This window comes from Coturnix japonica, chromosome 2, assembly GCF_054131305.1.
Source record: "Coturnix japonica strain WE chromosome 2, WE-NBRP24, whole genome shotgun sequence".
NCBI lineage: Eukaryota > Metazoa > Chordata > Aves > Galliformes > Phasianidae > Coturnix > Coturnix japonica.
This window is the reverse complement of record NC_140664.1, coordinates 30,838,751-30,862,948: the sequence shown is the minus strand read 5'-3', so window position 1 is coordinate 30,862,948 and position 24,198 is coordinate 30,838,751. Positions and strand designations below refer to the sequence as shown.

The window sequence follows — 24,198 nt, the reverse complement described above, 5'->3', positions numbered from 1 at the left end:
TTGATGCCTGTCTTGCAAGTGTAGCTCTGCAACATGTGCTGGCTGAGTTCCTCGCTTAAGATACTCTCACGTCTGATGCCCTCAGCCCTCCTTCCTGTTTAATTATCTGGGAATAAAACCAGAATTCTGTAGCTGCTGTCAAGTATTAAAAAGTATCTTGAATTTCTGTGTAAACATTTTAATTGTTGACATTGAGGTTGTTTTTTTTTCCCCCGTGTTTTGTGTGTTTTTGTTTCTGAAGAACTAAAATAGAGGTGGAAGAAGGAATGGCACAGCACATGCAGGGCTTTACTCAGAAACAAGAGGGTGAACTTGTCATCATGTGCAAAAATCAGCTTGATATTTTATGTAGGGACATCACTTGAAATGACCTGAAATAAATATTATCATCAACCACCCAGTCAAAGTTATAATTATACAGGGAATCGTGCTGTATGTGAAGGGCAGAGGTTAAGAAACCAACCAGTCTTTGATAAGGAACCTGTACATGCTGAGTATTTCCACAGGTGCACTGGCAGCTCCTTTGCTACAGAGCGACTGTGTTGTAAGGCACAGAGGTTGGCCCTATGCCTCTGAACATAGAGCTGCTTTTCAATGGCAGTCGCACGCTCTCAGACATACACACAACTTTACCCTTAGGGGGAAAAGAAAACAAAGTTGCATCATGTTAACCAGAAATGAGGAACTGGTGATGAAAAACTGGAACATTCTTTGTCATGGGGACTGCTTTATGACTTGGGAGCTGGAAGAGATTGATGGCTTGGCTGCTTGGCCTTCTGCTTTTTTGCTTCAGTTGTGCAGTTGTATACAGGTCAAAAAGCACCACAACACAGGTCTTCATTTATATTTTTTGGGGGGGTGTGATGAGAAAGCAACTCTGTGTTTGTACGCACACCTACCGAATCCACCCATCTGTCACGTTAGGTGTCAGCAGTCAATATACAGTCTTGAATCAATGCCTGGTACCTGAGCTCTTGGTGCTGTCACTCTGGCACGCATGTTGCTGCAAAGAACTTACAATTCCCTGGTGGCTGAGATAAGTCGTGCTGTTCTGGGCTGCAGTAGTTGATCTGTCCTGCTTTACTTACCCTCTGCTGCACAGATGCTACTGCTGGTCCCAACACGCACCGTCTGGCACAGGGCAAACCTCCATGGTTCATAGAACATTGCTTCCAGCTGTACTTTTCAAGTCTCAAGAGGCCATCTAAAATGTCTGTGCCCCGAAGGTGAAATCTGTCTTTTATTAAGTGTTTGCCTCAGCTGTTTTTAAAGGCCTTGTAGAATCTCTTCCAGTGCCTCACTACCCTTCCTTGCTTGGTTGTTGTGTTTATTTGGTTTTGTTTGTAATGTTCTTGCCTCCCCTCCTCCAGCGTCTAACCCGAACCTTTACTGTGCTCATTTTAAACTCATTAGGACTGGTCCTATCCATGCTTGACTGAGGAAGAGACTGTTCCCTTCTTGTAGCAGTATTCTAAAGTAGCAGCCGTCCCTTGTGTGGTTTTCCCCTGTCCTAACAACCAGCTTGTCCAGGATCCCACCCCAGCCCTAGGTCCTATTTTTTAGACTGCTTTGCATTCTCATTGCTGTTCCCTAGACCCTTTCTGGTGGATCCACAGCTCTCCTAGGTATTCAGATAGGAACAGAGATAGACAGGTACTGTTAAGTTCAGCTGATAATGCTCTGCTGTTGCACTCCAAATACTTTTTTTGGTATCTTGTAACAACATTTGTCTTTCTTAGAACAACTTGGTGTTTATTTCCTGTGATCCACTGTAGCCTACAGCTGTGTTGCATCTCATCTTGACTGTATTTGATGTTTCCTGCCTGAGGGAAGTATCTTGTACATGACATTTCACTCTGTCCTTCCAAATTACTACTGTATCCTGACATTTGTACATTTAACCTTTGTTTCTCACATCCTAAACGATTAATTCTCCCTGCATCTGTAGATTGATTGTTAAAATACCTCGAGGCAGTTTCGAAGCCTTACTAAAAGGAAAGATGTGACATCTGTGCTTTCCCTTCTACCTGTCTGGAAGGCCTGTCAGAGGCAGTTAGCAGTGTGATTAACAAATCTCCTCTGGCTGCTCATTAAGCTTAAGGTGCTGCTAATTCATTTGTTCTGGATTTTTTTTTTCCTGGGAATTTGACATTAAGCTGCCTTATTGGCTCTAATTTCATTGTAACGAAGATGGGTGATATATTTGCCCTTTTCTCATTTTTTATATGTTACATTACTTACCCCTCATGAGTGACCTGTAACCGAGCTACATCTCAGAAGGAAATTCATCAGTCTGGCTAATTTGTGAATCTCTAATCTCCCTAATATTCTTACCTGGTTGTTGTTGTTTTCTTTGCTTGTTTGTTTTCTCCATTGTACACATACATGTGCACACACTCCTTCGAGATGTAGGGCTGCAAGGTTCCTCTTGTTCTTAGGGTAAAAATATATGGACAGTAAGGATCATTTGTTGCTACCTTTTCTTTCCTAATTTGCATGTAACTTTATCTTAACCGTGCTGATTTTTTGAGGTCCTGTGCTCATGCAAATGTAATACTCAATGTTAGCAATCTGACCAGATATTCACATCCTGCGGCTGCCCTAGCTCCTCAGAGATGCCCAAACACAAGACCTTGACAAAGAAGTCTCTTACAACAACTTCTGTTGTTTGCTTTTGTAGGGCACAAGGTCAGATTGTGCTGTTCTATTGTTCCTTTAAGGAAGCTGCTTCTTCTTTCTCTCTTTTAATAATTTCTCTTGTGAGGTGCACTGTAAGCGCATTGACATTTGTCTTCATTATATTTATTATATTATATTTATGAGCCTTTGCCTCCCTTTTCATGAGTTTTAGTCAGTTTATCTTCTGAACCCATCCATGGTAGGTTCAGATTGCCCTCCACACTCTGGTTGTCCCACTAAGCAGGGAAGATGCATCTAAGCCCCTCAAACCATGGTTTTAGGCACAAGATTGAGGTCCATTGCTTCTCCAACAAGGCTGGAAGAAAGGGTGGTCAGGCACTGTAATGGACTGCCCAGGCAGGTGTTGGAGTCACTGACCCTTGAGGTGTTCAAGGAGCAACTGGATGTTGTGTTGAGGGACATGGTTTAGTGGGAGCTATTAGTAACAGGTGAACGGTTGGACTGGATGATTTTTTCGGTCTTTTCCAACCTCGGTGATTCTATGATTCTATGATTTATTCTATAACAGTTCTATGACTTGAGTGGCTTAGGAGCTTAAGTGCTTCCCATTCCTGTTTTCAGAAGGGAATGCAGTACTGCATCCCACTCCAGAAAGAGACAACATGCTTCAATCGTCCACCCTCAGTGATAGCAGTGATAGCAGTGATAGCAGTGATAGCAGGAGCTTTCTGCTGGCTTCCTGGAAAGCCAGTCAGTGAAAACAGCCGGCATTCCCAGCCCACCAGGGGAGTCAATCCAGTCAGCCTTTCCTTTGAATGGAAGTACTGGCATCAGTGGATGCATCTGACCTGCGTCCTAAGAGCTGGGAATGAAGAGATTTTGAAAACTTAAGAGATTCTTAGGTAGTCCATTGAGCATTAAAAGGGTGTGACTGAAATATGTGGGTATAAATTTGGTTGTCTTTGTCACAGGCAGCCACTACGCACACAAAGCTGCATCACAACCACGTTATGCTGAAGTGCTACATGAGATAATAAAGGCGATCTGTTTTCTAAAGAACTGTACTCTGCCATTTCTTCCTTGCTGGTGAGACAAGTTACAGCTGCAGTGTGAGAGGGATCCACTTCTATTAACACCTCCAACCAAATAAGACAGAGATTTGGATATTTTTGGCACCCCTTCATATCGTGCATCTAACTGGAGATTTAAAAGCTTTAGCAAACAAAGTCCTCAAGCATATTGATGCACACCTCTAAACACTCATAAGGAGCTGCAGTGTCACTGGGGACGGTGAGCAAGTGGTCTCTCCAGAATCTGTATGTGAACTGACCGTTCTGCTGTTGCTCAGCTGTAACACAAATGACCCAGCAATGCTGGGGCTGGGGTGCTTTCAGAAGTAAGTAGGACATGCAGTTCTTTGAAATGGACCGGTTGGGATTTTCTTTTCCTAGCTCAATAAAAAGGCAGTCTTTAGCAAATAATCTCACTCCACTGTAGCATAATGACTAGGATCTCATGGGATTAGAAACACACAAGATCTTTTCCTCGTTCTACTGGAAAACCTTCTCATGTGCTTTGGTTGAATCTTTTAGCATGTGTTGCAGGTACTTTTTTATTGCTATTCCCATGGTTTCCAGTGTAGTAGCTCTTAATTTTATTGTTCATTGGAATCTGAACAGGCTTGGCCAAGAAAATGGTCTACAGGCAAAGAAAATGCTGCTTAGTCTGTTTATCAGGATCCACAGCTGAGTTTATTATTTACTTTCCATAGCCAATATCTGGGATTTAATTCTGTATTCTGACATCCTTGCAACTTTGTGATATATTCTGTGCCAGCATGCTACACAACTAACCACAAACCACCATCAGATGGTTTTTCTTTTTAAGGCTCTTCAGGAAATTGACAGCTTAACTTTTCAGGTCTGGGCAGATTATGTAGCAGTATTTGAAAACTTTCATCTAAAATGTAAATACAAATCCTGTGGTTTATTTGTTCAGAAGATACCGGCAAGTATCTGAAATAACTTCTTGTTCTTCCCTTAGTAAACCCAGCCTGGTACATGCATGCATTTCTCCTGCAAAGCAACGCAGTGAAAAATACATGGAGATTTATATAGTAAAGGAGTGGAAGTTCTGCATGTTTCCATATCTGCTCCCTCTTAACACTACAGGAAGCTCTCATCTTCCCTAGACATGCAATAAAATGAAATTATAAGCCTATGTAAATTCAGTAACTAATCTTCACATGTCCAAGTTTTCATACTCCAAAAATTCTAGCATCCACACAGGTATAACTTGTACCTGTCTACCACAATGACAGTGTTAATGCTTTCAAGTTTGTATTTCTGTGGAATATCCAGAATTTCTTTCCCCTTAGTATTAGCTTCATGCTCTTTGTGTTCTCTTTTTGTCTCCCTCAGCTTCTGGTCTTTTTGTTAGTTGATAGATATTCTGCTACCACTCCATGATCCAATAAAAGTGCTAATCTGTTTCAGCTTATGTGATTTGAGACATTCAGAATCAGCAATACAAACAGCAATCTTGCTTTGACTTAATTAGCTATTTTTTCCTTTAGTTGTAAAGCATTTCTTTTCTCAAAATTAGATATTGTTCTTATAAGAGTGAGAAACTGACAGCGCTGTGTTTTTTGAGTTGGAAGATGCATCCGTATCAGTAGCATCAATAGTGGAGGCAAGTGGGTGAAGGGATGGAAATACCCACGATTACCTAGACTTTATTTCAGTGGAGATCTCTTTCTACTCAAAGAGTAATACAAAGCATGTGGCTAGGAGGAGGTTTGGTAAGAGGCCCATGGCAGACAGAGGACATGGAAGCTTTAAGGAGGAAATTGCATCATGGTTTCATGGGTTATTCAAGTGTATTTCAACTGATTCAAGTGTAGGGATATATAAGGGTGAACGAGGAGACAGTATTTCTGAAGTGGGTATGTTGAAGGGCTGTTGTTTGCTGCACTTTATATAAAAGAAAAGTACATTTGGATCAGAAGCAATTTGGTGCAGTAATCTGCTAGTGACTCATCCCAAACTTGAGTGGAAGTAGAGGTAGTGTGTCACAGATGTTAGAGTGCTGACATGGTACCTGCTTCAAACTGAAATGAACTTTTAATCAGTTAAATCAAGACTGAAAGTCATTACCACCCTTCTCTAACACCACTCCTGGTAGCTTTGCTTGGTGTATATTCCAGTTCAGCTGTCCTCACCAACACTGCTATTTCATCCCAACAGAGATTGATTTTTGGTAGTTGAACGTTGTGCAGATGATGAACAATTCCCATATTTTACTCTAAATGTGGTAGCAATACATTTACCGAATGCTTCAGTTCATGAGATATACGACATCTTCGGTTCTCATGGCTTTTAAAAATGATTTATCTCACTTCTAGAACAAAATTGTTCCTGTGCTTAATTGTAAGATTTATGAAAACGTGTAATGAATCAGGTTGACACAAAGTAAGATTGCCAGGTAATTACAAAAGTTCGGCATTTTGTTCCTTTGTGTTCTTACGCAAGCTTGAAATTGTTCTGTCGTCTACAAAAATTACCTTAATTTGTGCAGCGCTGTTGGAGAACGCTGTATGTGGAGCGGGACGCGTTCTCATGTCTTACAGAAGGAAAACAGTTGTTTAGAATTGTGTGCAGGAACACCTTCCTGCGAAACATGGGACTACTTTGAATGACTACTGCAGGAAAACACAATGCATTTTAGGTAATTTACTTCTTATTGTCCCTTTAAAGTAGCTGTAGGAAAGTGTTGGCAGGTAAAATTCTCCTACTTAGTGTTCATGTTCCATGAGGTAACCTGCCATACCTTTCTTTGTTCCCTCTGTTCTTTATCACCCAACACCATAATAGCTAACATCCAAAACACTGCTGATCTGAAAGATTAAATACAGACATTTGCCCTTTAAAAACTTCATTATGAAATAGTGGTCTTGAGTTAACATTGAGATCTGGGGGATGTACGTAACTTTTACTTGTGTTTCATACTCAGGCCTAGTTTTTCTCAGGATGAGCAGTATATATTTAACTGGTTCTGCTAGACTGCCATAGAATCATAGAATCATAGAATTATTCAGGTTGGAGAAGACCTTGAAGATCATCAAGTCCAACCGCAGCCTAACCAGTACCCTAACTCTAACAACCCTACACTAAATCATATCCCTGAGCACCACATCCAAACGGCTCTTAAACACATCCAGGGATGGCGATTCAACCACCTCCCTGCGGAGCCTATTCCAGTACTTAACTACCCTTTCTGTAAAGAAGTTCTTCCTAACGTCCAACCTAAATTTGCCCTGGCGCAACTTGAGGCCATGTTATTTCTTATAAAAAGATAGATTGTTTAAGTAGATTCCAAATTTGATAATCTGTCCTCTGCTCCAGTTTGTTCTTGGACATCATCTTATATTGTATTGGTTTTACCTGGTATAAGAGGACAGGACATATGCATCTCCATATAAATCTATCAGTTCAGAATCACTCATGAAAACACGTAAAACATTGACCCAGAACTCTGAGGACTGAAGAAGGGGGTGCTTGGAGAACAAACAAAAGCCAAGCCAGACTCCATAGTTAGTAGTTGGAAACAACATATTCTCTGTGGATTGGTAATAGACTGGGTATGAGGCTAACATGAGGAAATGGCGAGATAAACATGTCAACAAAGTAAGGACAGAAAATAATAAGCTGCAATAATTTCCCATGATTTCTTTGGACAGAGAAGCAGCTTCTGGCTTTGGTAGAGGGGCTTTCAAATTGTTACTGTCAGCTTTCTCTCTAGAATTGGCATGGATCAGTGCTGTAGCAGAATGGATGCATCTCTTGACGTAAACAATTTGTTGGAGATATTAATAGAATAGTAAAGCCAAATCTGATCTATTCTGTAAACCTTGGGTTGCCTTTAAAGTGCTGCTATTTTGGAACAAGGCTGTGAGCAAATGAAAATAGGAAAACAGCTGTGAAATGAGAAGAGCAGTGATACATCCTTCCTTCCATCATGGTAAAGCTTCTGAACTCTGTGCTTATTTCCTAAAGCTTAATATACTGGGAACTGAGAGCAGCTGGAGGATGGAGACTCAGAGTGAACCTTCCCCATCTCTTGCCAGCTAGTGAAGATACAGGCTGTGGTGAAGAGGGTGGAAAAACAAATAGGGAAAAAAAAAACCCAACCCACCCACCCTTGTTTAATTTCATTTGAATAGAATACTTGGACAGATGAACAACCAGTAAATAGCTTGAAAAAGCAAATATAGTGGTTGTGTTCTCGCTCATCTCTATGATTTGGGGAAGAATTCTTGACATTCTGGATAGACCCCACCTACATAACATTGTGTGCCAAAGCATTTGTTTACCAAAGCATGTTTGTTCGCTCAAGCCTGTATTTGCAATTCTAGTTGAACGTGCTGTAGCTGGGATTTGGGAGGCTGAATTAAGAAACATCCATACAAAATTACTACTTTGAGGGCTTTTTTTATTATACTTAGCTTAGCTTTAGCATACCTTCCCTCACACACTGCTGAGATCTTGGGCATACTCGGCTGGCTGACCTGTTTTATGGAACTGTTTGTAAAAGCTGAACACCAAAGAGTCTATGTTAAGAACAGAGGCAGGTCTTACTGTACTGTGAGTTGGGAGGAGGTTTTTTTTTAGCAACTAGCGCTGATACTTCAAGAGGTATATTGGATAACTTCAGCTTCAAAGCATTTAACAGCACAGTAATTGATTACTGTGATGTATGCATGTCTCTTGAAGCTTGTCCCAGATCTTGCTAGCGCATACTGCAAGCTGTATATTTGATATGTGAAGAACTTAATTTGCATGTCTCTGTAAAACAACCCGTTATCTTTGGTATTTTGTTATACATAGTTGGTAGGTTATTTTTTGCTTGGTTTTGTTTTTGTAGAACTCTATAGGACTTAAAAGTTAGGTCCAGTGCATTTCTTTTCCTTGTATACATGGAACCCGTGTAAAATCTGTGCAAAACTTCCGTGTAAGCAGATGCCTCGAGGCAGTGTTGACAATGCGCTTCTCTAAGATAACGGAAAGCTAAAGTAAATGAGGCTATCTGTGGTTGGGCATGATGATGTTAAGGGTCCTTTCCAACCGTGTCTGTATCTGGAGTTTGGTATTCGTGCTGTTCTCCTCCTCCTGATGGCTGAACTTGGCTGTAGAGATCTTGTTTGGGTACACTGCTCACCTCAGTGAGTGAGGGTAGCAAAAGAGATCCCAGAGGGCTATTTTGATACCAGTAAGTATGTTTAGATACTGGTGTATGTCCAAAAGAGTGAATTTTCCTAAGCAGATTTATAAAAATAGACTCAGGATTCTGGTCATATAGCAATACAAAAAACTAGAACTCTTGTATAAAGGGATAAAAAGGATAACTTACGTCCTTATTTGTCCCCATATTTTCATTTTACTTTCCATCCTTTAAAATCCTATCTAATGCTTGTGACAGTAACTTGATTTGTATGTATCTTTGTTCTCTAATAATAGTTTACTTGGATCAAATATGAAGCTGATTATGGCATGGTGCAGATTACAGGTTGCTATCAGGCTCATGAGGTACTTGACTTTCCCAGTGGAATGAATCTTGCAGGTTTCCTCCCCCACCACTCACTGGTGCCCACTGAGTTGCATTTTCTGCAGCCAGTATTTCCCCTCAGCGTGGTGATAGCTGCTAAGCTCAGAAACTCCCTTTTCTATGGGAGATTTGCCCGTAGTTGTTGTCTGAAACATATTCCTTCTCGTTTTGAAGGGCTATATGGAATGTAACTGAACTTGAAGCATACGAGGAACAGTAACATACCCCACCTTGTGTGCGGCTTGAATATGGTGATCACTGCCTTTCAGGGAATTAAAATTCCTTAGAGCTCAGAAAGATCTGAAACTCAAAACTGGCTTTTGGTGGGGGAAGGGAGACACCCTTAGGTCAACTCCCTTTTGCTTTGTGAGCAATGAGGGTGATGTTTGGACTAAGATGAAACCTGTATAAAGTGCCACATGTCCATATTTTCTCCAGAGATGTTTCCTCTCCCATTACTAGAGGTGATACCAGGACAGCACATGAGCTGTTAGCATTGATTTTGGAGCATACAAGTAAGAGTGGCCATTCAATCCAGATGTTTAGAAGTCCTACAGAAGTCCACTGAACATTCAAAGTGATGCTATTGCTTCTAGGAAGGACCAGACATGCTATATATGCACTGCGTCATTGATAAATGTGAATGCCAAGGCACTGAAGGTGCCACTGAGCTCATGGTTACGGGACCTTTGCATGTGACTGGCAGCAGATGCTGTTTTCTACCATTACTCTTGCTCACAGAAACAGTGGGCTGTTGGCAGTGTCATCCTGGGGTGTAAAGGCACTGCTAAAGAGAATGAGAGCTTCACATATTTCTAACAAAAAACAGAATTATCTGAAGAGCACTGGCAGCCAGTTTCCTTTTCCAAGGTAGGCAACAGCATCCGTGGCACACACAGTTTCCCATCTCGCTTTTGTTATCACCCAGCCACACCTGTTTTTCTTTACTAGTGACACCGCTGTTTTTGGCACAATGCTTGTGTACTTGTATACCAGCATTCATTTCTATTATGTGCGTCACTTGATTTAATCCTTTTTTCTTTTTTTTTAAGCTTCTGTGAATAATGTCTTTGATCTAGCACTGCTGTCATCATTCCTTTGGTCCACGCTATGCAGGCTGTGCATGTGATGTTTGTGAAATGACACAATTCAGTACTGTTTTTCTACAGTTATCCACTGCCTTGTTTAGTGGTGTTTGTTATGCTAAGTGTGGTTCCCTTCTGGTTTGGATCTCCACCAACCTCTGTGCCCCACAACACTTCTTGGAACGCAGGGATGGTCTTTGTGTCTGGAGCTCTGGAAAACCGTGTCTGCTCACTGTGAATGTCATTCAGGATTGGGAAGTTCCCTTTCCTTGCAAACATTTAGCTTTGTTGAGGTCATACTGAGTAGTTCTCACAGAGGCGGCTTGTGTTCATTTCGGTTGCTGTGTTGGTTTCTCTGGGAGCAGAGGCTGATGCATATTACTACGTATCAGTCTCTTAAGTAGCCATTCAGTTCCTCCAAACTGAAACTGTCTCTGTAATCTGAAGACATTTTGTGGTTGATTGAGAGTATGAAAAAAAAAGTAAGAAAATCATTTCTCCTACAGTGCTCAAGTAAGCCTGAACTATTATTCAGACTTCTCTAATAAGCACAGGCATGCAACTATGAAAATGAATTAAATGAAAGCTATTAATATGCATACATCCATTAAATGTTACAAAACCAGCTTCAGAAAAGAACAGTTACCTGATGACACTCTTGTTTGCACATGCACTGTGGAGTGTAAGCTGGTCTTCCATAGTCACTTTTCCACAGAGGGAGTTTTCTTACTCGATTTTATCCTTGACAGCCTATGCTCCCTGGTGATCTCGTGTATCTAGAGTGACCCTCAGAAGATGGTTTTCTGCAGTAGGTGAGTCTTGTCTGCCATGTTTTGCAGCACTGCATGCCTGGTCCCAGGCCTCTTCAAAGTCCAGGCCCTAAGAAAGCAGTGAGGATGGATATGGATTAATCAGATGAATCTGAACCAGAGAGTGGGAAACAGAATGAGTGTAACTGATAAGCACTGAGCATAGAATGATGGTAAAAGACATTTATCTGTCTGTCTTCATATGTTTGATGGGGTCTTTGTAGCAGTCAGAATCCTGGGTAGCTGGAGGTAGCTTGAGGTCTTTTTGTTTTGTTTTGTTGTTGGCTTCTTGGTTTTTGTTTGCTTTCTTTCTGTTTGTTTGTTTGTTTGTTTTTTATGGCTTGAGTTGGAAGGAACCCCAAGGATCAAGGCAGGGCCACCAACCTCCAGATCTGATACTAGATCAGAACCCCACTAGGTGACAACAACCACCTTCTTGCAGGGTTCTTGCATTAAAATCATTTGGCAAATGCAAAATTAGGTACAATGGCCAATGACTGTTTCCTGAGGGAAGTCTGGGGCTTTATAGGCTAAAGTCTAACAGTAATTACTTGATAAAGGACTTTTTGGCAGTGTTACATTTGTGCCTTTTGATGGGCTTTGTAAACCAAACATACTTTGGTATGCAAGATAGCATCGCAGAAAAGTCTGATCTCAGACATTAGCTCAACTTAGTGTCCATTCTTCAACAAAGACTGTATAGATTGAAAGAAGAACAGCTCATAGGTTTGTAACGTTCCTCAGCAGCCAGGTACTGCAAAGCAGTTGGTGGAGGTGAGATTCATTGTGTACATTGCTTGCCAGGGGAACATAAATGGGGAATGCTGGGGAGATCCCGTGGATAAAAATATCAGAATGGGTGCTGACTTGTAAGTTTAGCTCTGTGGTTTTGTGCCACCAGCCATCCGAAAACAAATTGTCATTAAAGTACTAAACTTTAAAAGCTCATCGAAGAAGTGTATAAATTAGGGTTACTTTAAATTTCAGGATCTTGGCCGTGTTTTGTATGATGTGATGCAATATACAGCTACATTGGCTTTGGAATTCATTCTGGCAAACTGCAGTTTAGGGATACATACCACATTGCTGCTCTGTAATTACTTAGGCTGAGGCCGGCTCCATAGTGAGAGGAACCACAGCATATATACATAGGATTAAACAGATGACAGACCAGCCTTCAGAGAGTTTTCAGCTGTGAAGAAGAACAAATTTATCTCTTCATTCAGAGCTGTAGGGTTCAGACTGTGGTCAGGTGGGCAGGGTTAAACTACCCCTGGGCCAGGGTCCTCTGCCCTGAGGCCCTTTACTGTAAGTCAGTAGGGCTCTGTTAGTGGCCCTGCCGATGAGTGAATGATTAACCAAAACCTATCAACTGGATGGGAGATGGGCACTGCTAAATGACTTGAAAATAACCCCTGCATACAGATTAGCTGATTGAATTATTTGCCAGCAAGTTACTTGTCCTGACTGAAGTTCAAAGCCTTCTCTTCTGGATCAGAACAAGATGTACCAGCATGGTTTCATAAAAATGCCCCGTGAGTGCAAGGCAGATACCTCAACAGAAGGCTGTTGCCTCCATGCAGTGTGTTCAGATCCAGCAGAGCCTGCCCCACACTATGGAATTCCCAAACTGGATAAGGGCAGGCTAAGAAGGGAGAATTCCTTCCTGGGAGGACTCTTAAAATGGCAGGCTGCGATCCAGTTGACTTGCAGCCTGTGTGCGCAGTCACAACATGCACCAGAGCGCTGACGTATTTCAAACCGTGCCAGGCTGCTTTGCTGGTTGGTTTGCAGAGAGCTCTTGGACGACTGTCAGCATGTGACGGTGTGGTTGTGTAGAACGTCTGGCAGCAGGACTGCTCTGAAACCACATCTCCTCGCCTGGGATTCGCCAGGGACATGTTGATACCTGTAACTGCATCAAGGAACTTCGTCGTGTCTCGTCAGGCCTACACGTGAGTGCTGAGGAGGAGTGCTGTGTGTTGGGGCACCTGGGTGCAGTGCTGTGCATTCCCGCTTGCTCACTCTTCACATGGCAGTCAAAAAGCATGAATGATTCTGAAACCCATGGAATCACTTCAGGTATTTACATGGAAGAGGATAAAACATCGTACTTGCTCCTTCAATCTCGGTATTATCATGTGTGTTGGCTGCTTGCCTCTTCAGCTTTGGGTGAGTGGTGAATATATGCACGTTTAGAGACTACAGTTCCTGTGTGTCACACAGCTGATCACCCTGCGTGTTTAGAGGCTGCATGTGGAGAAGCCCCATGTGCACAGGTGTCCCTGGCCTGTTCAACAAAGTGGGAGCAATGCTGCCATTGAAACAGATTTCTTCTCTGGAACGTGTGCTTTTAGTAATTTCCTTATGGCCACAGTCAGCTCTGGAAAAGCTTACCGAGCCCGACGCTGTAGCCGGAACACAGCAAACCACCCTCCAGTTGTTCAGGCTACATCAGCCCGTCCCGCAGCCCGCCTCCAGCTGAGGCCAGGCCCGTCCCGTGGGGCTGGAGGCCGCTCTGGCCGCCGGGCAGCCCCGCCCGGGCCGCGTCCCGGCGCCGCGGGGGCGGAGGGGAGCGGCCGTGGGCGGGCAGGGGGCGGCCCGCTTCTCTGTGCCGCCCGGGCGGTCCGTGCCGCGCTGCCCGGGGCCGGGAGCGGGGCGGGCGCTGCTTTCCTGCCCGCGGCCGGAGCGAGGGCGCACGTGAGGCTGTGTGTGGGGGCCGCCCGTCCCAGGTGGAGCCGTCCCTCCTCCGCTTCGTTTCTGTTGGGTTTTTGCTGTGGTTTTTTTTTTTTTTTTCCTTGGAACCGAAAGCGCTGCTCGTGTTGCGTCTGTGCGTTCGCCTGCGGCATTCCTGAAGCGGGCGTGAGGCGGAGGAAAGCGAAGCGCTGCCTGGAGAGCCGGCCCAGAGCCGCCGTGCCCCCGGGGCTGAGAACGAGCCCGGGAAGGTGAGCAGCTGGTGGGGCTCTGGGCCGGGCGGTTCCGACTCCGTGGCGCTGGGTCGGGGGCTCCGCGTACCGCCGAGGGCTGTAAGTGCCCGGAGGTTCATTACGGGACGGCCGTGACGTGCGAGGGCTGCGGCCGTTCTGACAGCTCGCCTCCTTGTTTTGATAGCGATGTGAGTGTGTCTAATGTAGCAGCTGTTAGAAGTACTGAGCTGCTCCGCTTCCGTCCCGCTAACGGGCCCTGAGGGATCCTGCGAGCACCGCGGAGCTGCTGCTGTGTAACGCCCTTGGTGCACGGGCTCAATGGACTCACAGCCTCGCTCAGGGATGAGGCTGACCCCGTAAGGCTGCTGCTATTATATTCCTTCATTCTTTTAATACATGAAAAAAAGGGCGTCCCTATAGCTGCTCCCGTGGTTTTTCAGTCTAGGAATCTAAATATAGTTCTGATCTGAGATTTTTTCTGTTTTAAGTGCTCACCTGCACGTCAGTGTCTCTAATGACTGTGATAGGAACTAATGAAGAAGAGGGGAGGTGTATGTGTAGGAGTGCTTTCCCAAAGACACTTGAGAGCTCAGGAAAAAATGTTCCAAGCTTTTGGAAAGTGTTTTGGAAAGTTCCCTGTTAATGCTGTCAGGGCAGGCTCCATACATAGCATTAAACTCAGAGGTAGGAGCCGACCCCTTCATCCCTCTCAATACATTTAGAGGTGTTTGTTTAGGTCACAAGTGCCCATGTTGAACTTCATGAGCAGTGTTGTTTTACTGCCGGGACACTTCAAGGCTAAAGCGTCCCCTGTGGTTTGGGAGCGATGATGAATCGCCTTAAAATTGTATTCCAACCTTAATTTTCCCCTTTGATTGTAAATTACAGCCTCACCACATCTGACGTTACTGCACCGAGCTCTGTTATACACGTATAAACCAGTGTGCTCTGAACCTGTGTTCACCCACTTAGAGCACCTTAACGCTCTGTGCAGTACCTGAATGTGTGGGGTCAGTGTGTGTGTGTTTACATGTGTGTGTAAACTGTCCTTGCAAAATGGGTGTAAAATGCTGCGGGTAGTTGCCCTCATAGCATGAGGAATCCAGTGGTGTTGAGCTGGGTGTGAGATTTAGGTAGTGCTAAAAGCTCAGAGGTGAATCCTGATCTATCAGCGTAGCAAAATGGGAACTGCAGGGGACTTCAGTTCAAGGCCATGTTAAAAAAAAAAACAACAGAGGGCAGTAAATTTGGAACTGAAATTTGGGTTTCTCCAGCTTAATCTGCTGCGAAAGGGGCGATATGAGGCTGGGATTATTTGCTGTGTGTTTACTGAAGCCTGACTGCCCTCTTATGTAGGACTGAACAAGTTGCAAGCGGCTGGTTTTGGTGTGTGCCAGGCTTCTGGGAAGCAGCTCGTGCTGCTGCTGCTGCACCTTCTGGTCTGTGCTGTCCTTAGGTGTCTGCCCTTAGCTGTAATTGGATGTGGTGTGAAGGAAGGCTGAGGAAGCATGACTAAAATGTGCAGATAGCAAGGGTTTGCTTGGGTCCTGCTTGGTCTGCTCCAGCTGTAAGTCACTCACCATCCGAGACACTGTGACCTTGCTGCAAACTGTAGATACAGGCTAAAGATTAAATTAGTATATACCCTTGTGCATGTTAGAAGCCATCTTTTATTGGCAGTAGTTGTGCATAGGCCCATTTTATTACTTGGGGATTGCTTACCACAGCAAAGAACATGCATTCTGTCATGTAATAAACAGGAATGCAGATAGATCCAGTCTGAGCCACAAATCCTATTTTCCATGTAGAATATGTATTTTATGGATCTATTATACACTGTATATTTATAGATGTAAGTATAAATATGCATTTGTATGTGTCAGGTGCATCAGTTATCTTATGGAGCTTATTGTGGGAGGCGGGGTAGAGAGAAGGGATGTTCTTTACTGCAGGAGGGTGGTGGGAAGTAGTAGAGACTGAAGAATAAAGTTCCTGCTTTCATTCCCTTGGTTCAGTTTTCAGTTCACTGCTCCTTGTAGAAGAGAAGGTAGAACTGGACTTTGCCCAGGTGGCTGTGGACTAGTGGTTTGCTCCTCATGCTGGTGCTGCTGAGGGTTTTTAACAAGCCAGGTAGGTGGTGGGGTGTGTAAACAGGGAGCAGCCTTTCTTTCCTTCGTGCTGATGACTGATTTAAAAGAGGGTTTGGAGATAAGGCAGGGATTGGACAGAATGTTTTGGTTAGCGTTCTCTTTTTTCCATTGCCTCTAATTTCTGGAGGTCTGCGCTGGTATCTGGTGTTTTCATACCGAGGTGGTATGTGTGTGGTATGTGAAAGAGCCTGTGTGCAGCCCATTTCCTTCAGAACCAGATTATTCAACAGCTTCTAGGCATCCATCTCTCCTTAGAGAAGAACGGAGATCTGTATTTTGCTTTTGAATCTTCTTTTGTGACTCCTACAGTCCCTGTCTTTCCTCCCCCTGTGCTTCTGCATTGGACTGTGGATTGCTTGTATCTCATTTCGTGGTGGCAAATGGTTGGGTCACTCCTTTTCATCATACAGAGCAGAGAACAAGTTGGCTCTCAAAATATCTGTAATGTCCAATGGTATATCAAGGTATCTGTGGAGAAGGCTGAGGAAGTGATGAAAAGCATGTTGGAGGTGGTGCTCTCTAAAGTAAGAGGGCATCAAGTGACGTCTATAGCAAATGATAAGACCGTCTCCTGTGTCTTTGTTCTGGTTTCTCTAAGTTCGTTCTGTAGCTGGAATTACACTCAGGTGGGATTTTCAGCAGCTGGTTTTACTTGTGACTCAGTCTTAGAGTAACTTTTTCCAGGTGGGTTATTAGTGTGTAGGGGAAATGCCTGTTCTGTTCTGGTTGGTAGGTACGGAGCCTGCTGAGTCTTCCAATTATGCTTGCAGAAAAACTGGCTTTGGGGCTTTTTGACTGTTCTCTCTGCTTCCCTTGTATTACTTGAATATAATAGCTGATTTATTCCAGCCTTAGTCAGAGGCATTTAGGGCAATTTGACTACAGCTCTGAAGGCAGCGGGTGCTTCCTAACCTAGTCATGGTAGAGGTTGAGTCATGAGCTCAAAGAGTAGTGAGGGTCTTTGGTTGTGCATTGATGTCGTCTTCAGGTTATTCTCATTTAGAAAGGGAAAACAGTCTGATGAAACTTAAGAAATATTTTATATTTGGAGCCTACCTTGCTTCACAAGGACTTGAAAGGAGGTTGCTGTATGTCACTAAACTCTGTAGCATTTGCTTGTTGCATGTAACTAATGATGTTTCACAAAGCGTTTTTTTGTGAGGCATTCATAGAATTCTTCGCTTGTGTGTCTAGACCTATATACGTTCATGTTGAGTCAGTTTTGCTATTGCTACACTTTTACTTCGGCAGAGGCAAGAGTCAGCTTGAAACTTGGCATTGTTGTGGCTTCCTACAGGAAGCAGTGAAAATGTTGCCTGCTGCTGGACGGCCGCAGTGAGAGAATGGAAGCGGAGCTGCTGGTTAGGCATGAAACTTTGCCAGGAGGATGCGTGACTTCTTCCCTTGCCTATCTGACCGTGCCTTCCCTTGTTCCAGGCTTTGGTAACGCAGTGACTTGATAGCTTTAGCTTGTCACAGTTGTTTTTAACAGCATTGATCTCGGTGTTAATGTCCTGCATGATCCATGTGCTCTTTATCTAGTGCCCAGGTATAAGTTTAGGGTATTTCTTTTACAGACTGTAATTTATTTCTTCTGCCCAACTGCTAATGCACTTATGCCAACCTTGTCAATTCCACATAGTGGCCTCAGGGAAGGAAAGGAATCCCAGCTGAGGACCTTCCAGGTAGCTTAAAGAGACATGAACATTGCAGTTTCACCTTGTCAGATGATTTGTTTATTTTTTTTTCTCCCCAGCAAGATGAATAAGCTCTTCCTGAATTCATCTGGGTGACGCTTCCTCCTTTTGTTTCCCTTAGAACTTTGAGCTGCAGATCTAGTTTAAAGCTCAGCCTGCTAAGTAATGTTCTTTGTGCTGCAGCTTTTAATCCTAGTACTACTTGTGTAGTGGTGGAACCGTGGCACCAAGAATCAAAGGTGAAAGGGATCAGAGAGGTGCAGCATGCATTGTGAGAGTGAATGCATGCGTATTAGGAATGAATGCTGGTTTACAAGAGGAGAAAGACATTGAATGGTACTAGGCAGGGAACTCTTAATTCTTGTTAAAGCTTTGCTGTTTTCTTTATGCGATGAGCGGGAAGGCAGTTCATTGATGCTGTGGCTGAAGACTGACATAAGTGTTTAGTGAAGTGTAAGCTTAGCAAAATGCTGACTGAAAGCAGCGCCCACTGACTTATTAGCAGGCCTCTGAGTGAAGAGCGCAGTTAACCTTTAGATCTTAAAAACAGTGTGTGGAAATGGGTGAAGAATAGTCTTTAGGAAGTGTTAGTGTGAAAAGGGAACTATACCTTGTTGTAATAAGGATTTTAACAGTGGCTTGCTAAAGGAATGGAGAAACCCATTTGAAACTTTAGGTCAGTAACCGTGATGTAGCCCAATAAAAAGGGGAAGGAAAAAAGCTCAACTCTGTAATTGCCAGATCAGAGAAGAACAGAGCACTTGAACTGACTGCAGAGGTAACAAGAAGTAATTCTCTGGTTGTGTTGCAGTGTGGATGATCTATGACTCAGCTGTGATTACAGTAGTTTCCAACACTCCTTTTTGTTTAAAGTCATCATATTGAACTTTGAAAATTACTTAATTTTAAATTACTACAGGAGGAGCGAGAATGTGAGAGTTTGACTCAGGGAGATGTTCTGGCTTTTGAGAACAAGAAAATTGTCAACCGGCTGCGATTAGCAGGGTAGCAAGAACATCTTTTCACTGAATTCCAGGGGCTTCAGCCTTCTCGCCAACATAAACATGGGTGTCTCTCTCATAGCTGAATTACCTCAGGTTTGCTTATGTTTTTGAAAGTTTATGGTGTGAAATACACAGTCCGCTTTAATACCTTACTGCTCTGCTAAACACAGACTGTGCCAGCTAGAGGGTAGATATTGAGGCACATGATGCTAACTGCGTCCTCTGAAATTCATGTGAAAAATTTTTCTCATGTCATATCTCTGATGTGATAATTAAATCCACTCACCGTGTTCTGGCAGATCTGAAATGCCCTCCTGGTACAGTCTAAAGTAGAAAATAATCAGTTTTGAAGAAACCCTTCTGAACATAACGTTGGTGGCTCTTCTCAGCTGATACCTGGTTGTTATTTCTCTTGGTTCTGTCTTTATTCCTTCAAGTGGACCCCAAATCTATTTGCGGAACGCATAAAGGAGGCTTTTGTGTTGCACTCAAGTCCTCAGAGAACATGAGTGATCTTATTGAACTGACAGAGGACCAAAGGCACGAAAACTTGCAAAATCTTGTGCATGTCTTTGTACACGCATAGTAAAGTGTATTTCCTGTGAGGAAAAGTTCTTGTCACACAGGTTTTAGCACTGCGAGCTAAATGTTCCTGGACTTGATTTTCTTTTTTATGCTCTCTTTAAGGTTACATGATGGAATTCACGTCTTCTCAAGAAGAGTTGCATATCTTAGATCAATACCGTTGAAGATACCTTCTGATTGCAACACCCCAAGCACAGTCCTGTAACGAATTTGCTGGAAGGACGCATACAATGGATCTCAAAGAAAGCTGCCCTAGCGTTAGCATTCCCAGCTCTGATGAACACAGAGAGAAGAAAAAAAGGTTTACTGTAAGTATATAAGCACTGTTGGCAAATGTGTAGGCTATTTCTCCATGGAAGTGTTACTTGTTTTCAGCAGTGAGCCTGTTTCTATTTTCAACAGGTTTACAGAAATCTGTTCACTTGCTCTTGTGAGTGCTGGCCATAGTCCAGTGTGAGAAGCTGTGAATGTTTTACAGTGCTTAACTGCTTTCTGTGAAAACAATTTGACTTTGCAAATTTCTGATACTCCCCCTCCATCCACCCCCAAACAGCAATGTTTCCTCCTGTAAAATATGGAAGTTTTCAAATGGAAGTATAACATTTTAATGCCAAATCAAATTCAGGTTTGGCGTTCTACATGGTTTATTTTTTAATGGAAGCATTTCTTTTGTAAAGGAGTAAAACATGTTTATGAAATTGCCTTTTTTTGTAGGTATCACATTATGATATTTTGTGTGTAAAAGAAGAAAAAAAATGATATGCCATCACATTTTTTTTAAAGCCCATTTCTCAGTCTTCCTTCCTGTTTTCTGATTGTAATGCTTATGAGTTTTTTCCTATCCTGTTCCCGTTTCCACTCCTTGTCCTTCCCTCCCCTTTCTTTTTTGGTCTCCCAGTTTGACCTTCTTTCTGGAAATAGTCTTCCCATTCTGCAAGGAAATTCTTGCAGATTGAAAAACAAAGTTTAGTGCACTTGTGTGTGTGTTTGTCTACAGAGACAGCTTAATAATCCTTCATTTAAAAAGCTCAAACTGTTTCACTGCTCTTGTGCAACTTCCTCTAAGCTTATTCTGTCCATCTCTGTCTGAATTAGTCACTCTACAGAAGTGGAGTGTAAATACGCTTAGTCTCAACCGCTGCCTGAAGAATATAACAAAAAAAGGTTTATTTAATTATTTGTCTTCCTCCCCTCCTCCTTTTCCTCTGAGAATGATAAATTCAGTTCTTCAAGTGTGTCAGAGTGTAATTTGAGGCATAAATGTGCTGGTAAAAGGAACAAGAGAACATTACTAATACTTTTGAATGTGTGCAAAGCTCAAATGAGCAAGTAAAAGCCTAAACTCGAGCAAAACAAGTTTGTTTTATTGCCTCAGCACTGGCAGCCCTGCTGTTAAAAAGTCTCAGTGTGGTACATCTGTGGAACATACTAATATTTATATTTCCATGTCATTTTTCCTGAGTATCTTTGTGACAGCCTCAGCTACTCAAAGGCGCTTTATCTGGGCATGCCCTTTAGAAAGTAGGAAGCATCAGAAATTGGGTGGTGGGAGGAGGAGAAAAAAAACCAATCCAGCCCAGCTTGTGCTGTGTGGAAGTGTGCCTTGTTTGGCATTTTCTACTTGCTGCATCAAGGGATAATTAGCAGCATGACAGGGGCTACCTTCAACAACCAAACTTTTGATGATTGCCTTCTGTATTGTAGGATTTGATGGCAGAAGTGCAGGTCATGCTAAACTCTGTGGTAGGAACGCTGAATTCCAGAGCGTGTCCGTCAGTGCTTTCACTTTGCCTCCTCTTTTGTAGCTGTGTTGCAATGACTGGAGCCTGTCAGTTCTGCTTTTGGATGGGAGCGGGGAGGGGTGGGGGGAACACTTAGTTCTGAGCAACTTCGTGGTAGGTCATAGTTGACTGCTTCTCATGGCAGTGTCTGTACAAATTGCCTAAGGAGGGAAAAAAGCTTTAGGGTGAAAGAGAATGTTAAAATGACAAAGGCTAGGAAGACTTTGAGTGACTACATTGTATAAACTTTACCACTTCATTGATAGTACATATCATTGCTTCTGTTAAGATACTATTCCAGAGTCTTAACTGATCTGAATAGAATTGATAACTGTGGTTCGCTTCATGTTGGCTCAGGAAGGATGCAGGTATGAGCATTGACTAGCTCTCACACTTACTCTAAACAAAGAGTTTTTAGAAACAATCACGTCTCTGTAGAATCGTTATTCTAACAAATAAAACCTTCTCAGTTTTGTCTATGGAAATGAGCTTTTAGTTCTTCTTGAGTATCTGCATAACCTTTTAATTGAAGGTTCAGTTTGTTTTTTGATAAATATTACCTGTATTTGATACATTTATTACCTTCTTTGGGGGGTAAGGTGGGGAAAGGAGTTGTTAATAATTTCATATTTGCTTTTTTTTTATATTCCGGCCATGAAATTTTTCTGCTTCCACTTAATTCCTGGTAACCAGTCTCTGAGTATCCACTCTAGTTTGCTGTCATGCCTTTTTCCCTGAAGATCCAACATCCATTTTCCTTTTAAAAAATGGCAGAATACTTACTTTGGGCCACACGTAGGCTTTGTTAATTGCTATTCTGTCCTTTATAATGACCTGCTTTCTTTTGCTTTTATTCCCATGTTATTTAATAGCTAAGGCTTAATTGTATTTCCTGACCTCTTCTGTTGTCTCCTCCAGTCATAACACAGACTCGCTAAGAAATGATAATTTTTCTGATGAAATCTGGGAAGTTTCTCAGATTTGTAACGTAGAATAAAGTACAGTTTTGTGAAGACTGTGGGCTTTGTCTTTTTTTTTTTTTTTTTTTCTTTTTTAAACTATAGTTAGTTTCCTTACTTTCCCAATTCTTGCTCTCTTGAAGTTGGGTGATTTATAACCTACCATTATACTTATTTTTAATACAAATTGAATATTCAGGAGTCTAAGCTACCAAACCAGAATTGAAGCCTTTTGATTTCAATGATTTCTTCCATGAGGAAATCACATTGAGAAATAGCTGGGTCCTGTCCAGTCTGGATCTGGGAAGACAGTTTGCTGTGATGGCTGTGATGGTGATGTTTTTAGGAGTTTTGTTTTGTCTTGTATTTCTTAATTTATTTTTTTTTGTAAGCATGATTTATCCACAGATTACAGTGCTTGGATGGATCCTTTCTATCTTCTATGAGTTGTTTAAGAAAAGTTCTGCTTTAGGCTTAATTCAATTTAAAATTGTTATTATCTGAGTAACTCTAGATGGGTGATTGTTGTTTTTGTTTTTTGTTTCCTTTTGTCTTGTCATTCTGGAAGCAGTCAGGATAAGTGTAGCTGGTAGTAGCGGTAGTAGAGCCCAAAGGCATGTAAACATAGGTAAGCTATTTATGCAGATCAGAAGGGAAAGAGGCCACCAGGGCATCAGCCCAGTTTTCTAGGTATGGAATTAGCAGCCTGCTGCACTTGTTTCCTTGCTATGTCCATCTTCTACTGAAGAGAAGGTGGGCTCTTTTTGGAAACACAAGAAGATGGGGAAGGAAGATGAACTGCTTGCTTAACAGAGAAAGGTCTTACTAAGAGATAGGAGATCCAGCTGTCAAGTAGGTTTATGAATCCAGGGATCCACAGTTTGCCTGGTTAGTAGAGCCCTCTGATGTCATGAGATTTGAATTTTGCAGCAGGTTCCAACTACTCCTTCCTTGATATTACCTTATTTTTGTATATATATATATATTTTTCAGGCTCCAGGTAAGCAGGAGTCATTTCTGAAAACAGCCAGACTTTCTTCATTTCTCTTTTAATCCTTTGCATTGATGATTGATGTTTGTGACTACTGTAAGAAATACATAGCTCAGCCAGTATGTTTGCACAGTACATTTAACAAGGTGGCCTTATTTTCACCCAAGGATTAAACATGGGAGGTTTTCTGAAACTTTGCTGTTGACATTACCTTGTATTTGTGTTGTTGTAGGTTTACAAAGTGTTGGTCTCGGTTGGCAGAAATGAGTGGTTTGTCTTCAGGCGGTATGCAGAGTTTGATAAACTCTACAATACGGTAAGCCAAAGGCGGGTTACGGCGTTGTGCCACGATAACACAGAGTAACACTTGTTTCCAGTGTTAAGGTTTCAGTTAGTGCCCTCGCTGAGCAGTTTGAGTCAACATTCAGTAACTGTAGGAGCCTGTTTAAAGAAAATGGTGGTGGTTTGTTTTTGTTTTGTTTTGTGTTTCACTTTGTTTTGTTTGAATTTTAAACTCAAAATTGGTTCACTTTACTCAATGGAAGGAAGGAGTGCCATCCAGGAAGGACCAGGACAGGCTTCAGAAGTGGGCCTGTGAGAACCTAGTGAGATTCAATAAGACTGAGTGTGAGGTGTGGCACTTGGGTCAGGGCAGTCCCATATACATTGAGGGACTGGAAGAAGAACCCCCTAAAATAGCCCTTTCAAGAAGGAGTTGGGATCCTGGTGGACAAAAAGCTGGATGTGAGCCAGCAATGTGCAGCTCGGAAGGCCAACTGTATCCTGGTTAGTGGGGCAAGGGAGATGATTATCGGCCCCTCTACTCTGCCCTTGAGAGGGCCCATCTAGAGTACTATGTTCAGGCCCAAGTTTCCCAACACAAGAAAGTTGTTGAGCTGTTGGATCAGGTCCAGAGGAGAGCCACTAAGATGATCAGAGGGCTGGAGCACCTCTCTTCTGAAGAAAG

At 42.7% G+C, this 24,198-nt stretch overlaps 1 protein-coding gene across 18 annotated transcripts in view; it reads left to right on the top strand.

Moving 5' to 3' along the window:
• SGK3 (serum/glucocorticoid regulated kinase family member 3) overlaps positions 1-24,198 on the top strand; it is a 47,085-nt gene that overhangs the window by 6,000 nt on the left and 16,887 nt on the right. For 5 of the 18 annotated variants that reach the window (XM_085539481.1, XM_085539480.1, XM_085539483.1 and 2 more), the window contains 5 exons: positions 11,078-11,140; positions 12,932-13,092; positions 13,220-14,082; positions 19,603-19,808; positions 23,464-23,547. In XM_085539481.1, coding sequence (XP_085395607.1) covers positions 19,731-19,808; positions 23,464-23,547 — 162 coding nt within the window. In that variant the 5' untranslated portion in view covers positions 11,078-11,140; positions 12,932-13,092; positions 13,220-14,082; positions 19,603-19,730. Of the gene's footprint in view, positions 1-11,077; positions 11,141-12,931; positions 13,093-13,219; positions 14,083-16,079; positions 16,195-17,511; positions 17,658-19,602; positions 19,809-23,463; positions 23,548-24,198 lie in introns of those variants that run through there. The other 13 variants (XM_015855692.3, XM_085539488.1, XM_015855693.3 and 10 more) reach the window with 9 other exon arrangements.